This window comes from Austrofundulus limnaeus, unplaced genomic scaffold (genome assembly GCF_001266775.1).
Source record: "Austrofundulus limnaeus strain Quisiro unplaced genomic scaffold, Austrofundulus_limnaeus-1.0 Scaffold11, whole genome shotgun sequence".
Taxonomy (NCBI): domain Eukaryota; kingdom Metazoa; phylum Chordata; class Actinopteri; order Cyprinodontiformes; family Rivulidae; genus Austrofundulus; species Austrofundulus limnaeus.
Window position 1 is genome coordinate 3,410,023 of NW_013952413.1, and position 8,445 is coordinate 3,418,467.

The 8,445-nt window shown below is 36.4% G+C and overlaps 1 protein-coding gene across 1 annotated transcript in view; it reads right to left on the reverse strand.

Annotated features, from left to right (window-relative positions):
* Positions 1-8,445, reverse strand: part of mapkapk2a (MAPK activated protein kinase 2a) — a 38,583-nt gene that overhangs the window by 2,133 nt on the left and 28,005 nt on the right. Inside the window, exons 7-10 of the mRNA XM_014002062.1 lie at positions 7,111-7,186; positions 6,894-7,018; positions 5,747-5,832; positions 5,570-5,650 (exon numbers count right to left, since the gene is read on the reverse strand). Of these exons, the coding sequence (XP_013857516.1) occupies positions 5,570-5,650; positions 5,747-5,832; positions 6,894-7,018; positions 7,111-7,186 (368 nt within the window). The remainder of the gene's footprint in view (positions 1-5,569; positions 5,651-5,746; positions 5,833-6,893; positions 7,019-7,110; positions 7,187-8,445) is intronic.

Consider the following 8,445-nt stretch of genomic DNA (forward strand, 5'->3'; position numbering starts at 1 on the left):
GCTAAAAATGATATTTTTACATCTTTACTTTAAAATGTAACACCTAGTTACTCGTTACAAAATTAAATATGTTTAAACTTATCATGAAAGAAGGTGTATATGTGCTCTAAAAAAAATGAAGTGTTGAATTTACCCAACAAAGTCGTGTCAACTGGCTCCACTAAGCCTAGATGAGTAAACTGAGCAAAGAATATACATGTATTGCTCAATGAGAGATGGCGGTGGTGCGATATGAGGGTGTGTCACGTCCTGGATCAGATGCTCTAACAAAGCGCGGAATCTACATTTATAAAACTGGTGATGGGAAAGTTATAGTAAAAGATGAGTTCCTGAGCTTCATTGCTACAAAAATGAGAACTTTGTCTCAGRAGGAAATAGTTTTATTAGCCTCAAACTATTTCTCCTCTGAATGGATCGAGGAATCRAATCGCCAATTGTTTGAGTTATGCACGACCTCGATTCGTTGCATCAAACACAAAGGCCCTCAAAAGGATGTTAACAATTTAAAGGACTGTCTCAGTGTGCTTAACCAGTGTGGTGAAAACATCCCGAGATTTGTTTCGCACTATCTGGATGTACTTCCACCAGTTGGTTTTGGCAACATGGATGCCTCTGCTCTACTCAGTAGGGTGGAGCAGGTGAGCCTGGAGGTGTCTTGCCTAAAGAAGGCCTTGGAAACTCAGGCCACTGTGAATGAGAACCTGGAGGTGGCAGCTTTGGATCGCCGGGTGACTGCAGTCGAGAAGTGCGACCTGCCTGGTCAAGCGCACCGGACCGATGTAGTGCGCATTGTGAGGAAGCGTCACAGTAGCTGAGGACATCTGCTCACCACTCGCAAGTCCAGCTGTCGCAGGACCTGCTGGAATCCCCGCCCTGGACCAGTGTGGTAAAGAAAGGGATAAGAAAGCCATTGAAAGATCAAAACTTGGCTTTACAGCCTTGTTTTGTTTGACGGAGAGTCTAATGACGGTGCCTCACGGAAACAGAGCAAGAAGATGCAATAACTGGCACCAGCGCGGATAACAACATCCCAGTGGTCAAAACTAGGGTGGTGAGTGTTTTTGCRACACGATTTGCACCCAGTCTCGACACTGACACTCTATGCTATTATCAGGCTGATGAACTGGGGAAACCGGTCGATTCTATTCTGAAAAGTTTCAGCTCATTTCACGTCACTGCTGAATGTGAAGACGTGATGGACATGTATGACCCACAGCTGTGGCCAGCTGGCATTTTTGTTCGGCGTTTCTATGAGGCCTGTAGGTCCAGAGAAGCAAGGATGGGTGTATTGGTGTTCCCCAGCAGTGTTCGATGCCTTCTGTATCTGATGCTCAGTTGAAGGGATGTTGAACTTTTGAGTCAGTACTATTAAATGAATATTAATATTGTCTCTTATAATGCACGAGGATTATCTGTTGGGACTAAAGAATTGGATAACCTGCGCCGTTTAACTGTTAATACTCTCTTGGCGAACTGTGATGTATTGTGTGTTCAAGAGACTTTTTTACCAAAACAAGACTTGGAAGGATTTAATTTCCTGCATAAAGACTTTTACGGGGTGGGCGAATCTACCACTGATTTAAGTGATGGAATAGTTTATGGTAGAATACCTGGTGGTGTTGCTATTTTATGGCATAAAAAGTATGATCAGCTGGTTAAGGTGGTCAGATTAAATGCTGACTGGGCCATTGGAATTGAGTTTAGTGATGGTGAGCAGAAGGTCATCATTCTCAATATGTACACACCGTATGAATGTCACAGGAATGAAGATGAATATCTTAATGGGTTATCTTATTTTATGTCTGTCATCCAGGAAAATGCTTCCACTTGTTTTTTTTTTTAATTGTGGGTGACATGAATGCAGACATCTCTGATAAAAAGGTCAATATTTGCGAATCACTTGATGCAATTCTGCCTTGATAATAGTCTGGTTCTATCTAGTAAGGAGTTTCTACCTGAGGACAGCTTCCCATACGTTAGTGATGCATGGGGTACAACCTAATGGCTAGATCACTGTATTAATACTAGTCTGGTTCTATCTAGTAAGGAGTTTCTACCTGAGGACAGCTTCACATACGTTAGTGAAGCATGGGGTACAACCTAATGGCTAGATCACTGCATTAATACAGCTGATACTTTTTTTAATTAGTTTTTATTTCGAACAATTAAAAAATATTATAATAATAAAATAGTAAAATAAAACATATACATACATGTAACAAATACAGGAGAAAAACACATAAAATAATAAAGCATTAATTACAACAGAAAATTTCCAACAAAATATAACAAACATAACTCATGTTCGAAAAGAGAACAGGAAGAAGAAATAGCTTATCCAGTCATGTTCCTAAGACTTCATAAAAATTCTTAAACCAGTTACAATTTACTTTACCATCTATAGATCAGAACTTAAYAAACATTAACACACAAATTAGAATTAACATAGCATTTTATCACATTCATTTTTGTAAACATTATTWATATACACCTTATATTTTCTCTTGAATTGCGCAATATTTTTACTTTGCTTAATTGCATCATTTAAACCGTTCCACAAAACCACCCCACAAACTGATATGCACATACTTTTAAGAGTGCTGMGTACACATGGTTGCATTAGATKACCCTTCCCTCTCAGTTCATACCTTCCCTCTCTGATTTTAAATAAACTTTGATTATTCTTTGGAAGCATATWGTTTCTAGCTTTAAACATCACCTGTGCAGTTTTAAATTGTACCAAATCCATAAATTTCATAAGTTGTGATTTAATAAATAGTGGATTTTTATGTTCCCGATACCAAACATTGTGTTTCATTCTTAATGCTCTTTTTTGTAGTGTACATATTTTTTGTAAAGAAATTTTTTATACTCACCAGACTATCGAATCAATGAGGATTAATTATGAGCTCTAAACTTTTGATCATATGCCTCTTTCTGTATCTGTAAATATTAGTAATCTACCTGCTGTTCACTCTGCTCACAATAATTTGAGTGTTGGAAAACTAGACTGGTCTAATTTGACTGAGAAGGACCTTGATGTATGATGTCAGCTCATTCTGACACACTGCGTTGACAAAGGATGCTGTAGCATGCTGTGAYATTAATTGTAAAAACCCACTACATGGTGAAGAATTGTGCAACTCGTATGAAAATATTGTGAAGTCTATTCGTGTCTCTAGTAAGGCATTGTATAAGACTAAGCTGCACAAAGAAAAACCAGGATGGAATGAGCATGTGAAGGAGCTTCATGCTGAGGCCAGGCGGGCCTTTAAAGGCTTGGGTTGAGGGAGGCAGACAGAAGCATGGCCTCCTTTTTGAGTATAAAAAACRGGCTAATGCAATTTTTAAAWATGCTCTACATTTTATTAAAAGAAATGAGAATACAATTAAGTCTAATTTGCTTGCAAGAAAAATGTAAAATAACTGCACACATGATTTCTGGAAGGAAATAAAGAATATGAATAACTATAAAACAGGTTTGCCAACTAATATTGATGGCATTTTACCTGATTCGCTTTTAGCTGTTATATCAGTGCCTATTATAAAGGATAAAGCTGGCAAGATAAAAAACATGAATAATTATCGGCCCATAGCCTAGGCCAGTGTACTATCAAAGGTTCTGGAGAGGGTTATATTGAGAACATTTTCTCCTTACTTCAGATAACCAGTTTGGTTTAAATCACAGCAAGGCACAGATATGTGTGTGTTTGCTTTGAAAGAGATTTTAGATTTGTATAATTCTACAATTTTTATGTGTTTTATTGACGCCTCAAAGRCTTTTGATCGGGTTAATYATGAGAAGTTATTTTTTAWGCTGTACAACAGAGGGGTTCTCAGATSTATAATTAGAATTTTGTCCTTTTGGTATACGCATCAGTTAATGTACATAAGATGGGGTAATTGTGCGTCAGCCCCTTTTAAAATAAGAAATGGGGTTAGACAGGCATTTTGTCTCCTATTCTTTTTATATGGATGATTTATCAAAGTGGCTACAGCACTGTGGGACAGGATGTGTTGCTGGTGGGGCCATAATTAACCATCTTATGTATGCTGATGATTTAGTTATTTTTAGTCCCTGTAGTGCTGGTCTTCAACAACTATTGAGGACCTGATCACAATATGGTCAGGAGTACGACATTATGTACAATGCATTGAAAAGTAACATTTTGATTATAAGAACCAAGGAGGATCAGAAGTTGGTATTTCCTGACTTCTCCTTATCTGGTGTTGTTCTTAAGGTGTGTACTGCTGTCAAATACCTGGGACACTACATAACTGATGATCTGACTGAGGATATAGACATTAACAGACAACGGCATTTAATGTATGCACAAGCTAACATGCTGTTACGTAAGTTTGGGATGTGTTCCGTTCCAGTGAAAGTGGCTCTCTTTAAAGCATTTTGCACTTCTCTGTATACTGCTCACTTGTGGAAAAAGTATAAACAAAGTAATTTACAGAAACTTAAAGTGGCATATAATGATGGAATGAGGTCGCTGCTTAGGATGCCGAGATGGACTAGTGCTAGTCAGTTATTTGTTGGTGTCTCCACTTTTAATGCTGTTTTACGAAACCTTATGTATWGGTTTATGTGGAGGCTACGTGTCTCTACAAACAATATCATCAAGATACTGACGGATATATCACAAAGCTCAGACAGGTTTAAGTCCAGAATGTGGAATCACTGGTGACCAACAGCCTCTCTGTAACTCAGTGACTTGTTTTATGTGATTATTATCTCTTTTATGAGATTGTTTCCTTTTCTTTTTTTTTCTTAAATTATAATTTTCCATGGACCTATTTTGTGTCTTTAATAAAGTTGATGATGATGACTTTCCCAATTTTTGTGAACAGTTTTATGACTTTTACTTGAGTAGTTTTCTCATCGGTGAAATTTATTTTTACCAGTCATTTTCTGTTCATGTAATATTACTTTTACATACCAGTAGTAATTTTTTTTCAAGTACTTTATACAAGTACAAGACCACAAGAAACAAAAAGTAATACTGTATATCCCTTTAAAAAATAACAGAACAAAAAAATAATAATAAATGAAAATGATTCAAAGCTGATTTAAAGCATAGTCTCATTCCTCCTGCTGGTAACATATTTTTCCAAGCAACACTGAAGTTGGAACAAGTTTTTGTTTTGGAAATAAACAAGGTTGGAACCAGAACTGAGGTGTGGCATGAAGCTTTCTAAACATCTTTTTACGTGTCCGACCCATTTAAACACTCTTCTTCATAAAGTTTGCTCTCTGATAGGTAAACTCCTAAAATTACATCTGCGACAGGCTCGGGTGCAAAAATAATAGTCCCCACACTTCTCAGATACTAATTTTGAACTGTGCTTAGATAATATTGAAAGTCACAGAATTACAACAAAAACTGTCAGTGACAGGTGCAAAGGTCTCATACATCTGCCCTGTAGTCTGAACATAAAAACTAACCTGTAAAGGGGCAAGATGTAAATTTCTGGGATAAATACAGAGATAATTATTCTGATATAAGTGGCTGTATTTTCTAACTAATCAAAACGCCAGTAAACAAAGAGCCAAAAGTCTCACCTTGACTTCCTCCCATGCATCCCTCTCCTCCTTTAAAACCCGGCTGGTGTGGAGTGGGGTCTGAGGAACCTCCATTGATTGCTTTTAGGAAACAAAGAACCACATCCCAAGCTTAATTCAGTGGCCAGAACAAACAAACAAAAAAATAAATCAGAACTCATTTGTTTTGGCTCTTACATTGATCCATGGATGATTCATGAACTCTGTGATGGTCATCCTTTGGGTCGGCTCGGTCTTTAGAAGTGTCCTGATCAGCTGTTTAGCTGCAAACATAAGATATGCAGACAAGGTTTTTCATTTATTAGCTCTTTAGTCAAAGATCAAATACAACAATGCAGCAATAAAGTTTTAACTCCAACAAAGTTACACACCATTTGTTATTAACACTGTTTTTTGTGGTTTATTAACATCCAAATATGTTGATAAAAGCAGAGATAAAGTACTTAATTATCATTATTAGGGTATGGAAACTAACTGCATGTATAGTGCTCTGTAAGCAAAGTACAACCTCGTGGATCATTTAAATATTCCACGCATTTAGAGAGAAATCGGAAAAGTGAACATCGACATCACGCAACTCTGGTTCTCTTTTTAAAACTGACATATTAGTCAGAAAACCGAACCTCATTTTCAAACGTCTAAATAATGACAGAAATTTAAAAAAATTAAAAAGGTTAAACCCCTGTATCAGTTTCAATTCCTTAATGAGACTTAGATCAGTCTGGATGTTTCGGTGACATGTTTCATATTGAGCAGGAAGTTAATCATTAAGTCATGAAATACCATTTATGAAGAAAATGAGAATTTCACACAAGACAGTATAGAAACTATCCCATTGACAGTTTTAGAATGAAACAAAACTCAGTAGTCTAACACCTAAAACTTTGGTTTTCACTTAAAACAAATCAAACTATATTTTTTTGTATAAAATAATTGAAGTGTTGGCCTGTCAATAAGTGTTGCTGCAACCACTCATTTAGTTTCATTAAGCTATGCTACAGGCTAATGAGAGTCTTTGATCCTGCCTAAACCCTGCAAAGGATTTACTCAGAACTGATCTGTATCTCTCTTCCATCCATTCTGCATTATCAAAGATCAGTCATTTATATTAGCAAAAAACATCTGCAGGCTGATTTCATTCTTTTTTGGTAAACCATCACCAAACTTTACCCACTACTATAAAATTTATCGTGTTTTACTGAATATAAAATGCGGTAGAAAATAATTTGGTTTCTTCCTCAACATCTGTCTTTGAAACAATCTTTTAAGTATTCTCTAAGTTTTCAATAACATATACCATCAAACAGGAAATGTGTAGTTTTACCTTCTTCTGATACGTCAGACCATTCAGGATTGGGGAATTCATACTGGCCCATCCTGATCCTCTTCTTCATCCCAGGAGAGATGGCTAGGCCGTGGTTAGAATAAAACGGAGGATACCCACACAACCTGTTGGAAATTTATAACACTATCATTATGGCATCAAATACAAAACCACACATGCAGTAAAAATTTGAGGAATTATACAAAACCTGACTTACAGGATATACATAATGACACCCAACGACCACATGTCACATGACTTGTCATATTTCTCTGGGCCAAGAACCTCCGGAGCTGTAAACAGAAATGAAGGTATGAGGAAAATGATGCATTTGTTTACCAAGAATCCTATCACACACATTAATAGGATGTTACTAGCTGGCGTGTCAGAAAACACCCTCAATACTAAAGAAAAGTGGGAGTTAGAGCTATAATTGAAGATAAGACCTGGGAAGTCGCAAGCTATCATGAAGATATCAACAGCAATATGTGGACACAATTCAACTATAAGAATTAAAATTAAAAATTTTTGTTTTCCACCATTAGTTTTAACATTCAGTCTCAGCCTTGTGTTGGAGGAACTGTGGCCTGACTGTCCAGTAATGTTGCAATATTGTTGGAATGAAAAAAAGGGGCATTAAATTAAATATTGAGAACCGACTTCGGTGGCCACAGTTCTGATCAAACGCTAACCATAAATACCTAAATTGAAAAAAATATAAAATAAAATATGGAAGAAGCTAAAGCTAAACTTTTAATATTTAACATATTAACATTTGCCATGTGGCAGCCAATATAGTGTGCCATCGTTGGGTACTGCCTTTAAAAATGACCAACTCACATGTCCCCCCGTCTCAGACCTCTTGGTAACAGTTTCAGAATTACTATCAATAACTAAACTTCAACACAGATATCAAACCAAACCTATATCGTGATGTGACAAATGTCAACACAACTCAAAATCCCTCATAGATCACAGATAAAAGCGTTTACATCTCTTTTTAAGGTGAGAAAATAGAAACTAAATCACTGTGCACTGCATGCTGGGAAATGGAAGCAGAGCTACAGCTGACAAACAGGAAAGCAGATGTAGGAGGTGGGAAAAGACAGTTTAAAATGACAGCCTGGCAAATGGTGTTTGTGCTGATTAGTTCTTATATTTAAACAGTATTTACACTAAAACCAAGTATTTGTATGAAACAGATTACAGCAAAGATGGGTGTTTTCTTTTCACTTTTTTGAATTTTGAAACAAACTCAGGAAATCATCTCTATGTCTGAATGATGTCCAAGCTGCAAAGGATGCTGGGAAAATATTTATTTTACTATAGTTTTTAGTGTGGACTCAAGTTTTTCTAAATTAAATTGTTCCCTCCATAGTGGGATGCAAGTTATCGATTTATGAATTAATTTAAAGTTGACTGATCTTATTGATCCACTAACGATTAATTGATAAGCGGCCATTTTCTTAAAAGCCTGACATTTCTCGAGTCAACGGTCTTTATGAAGATATATTTTTACATGCTAAATTTTAAAAAGTGCACTATTATATAT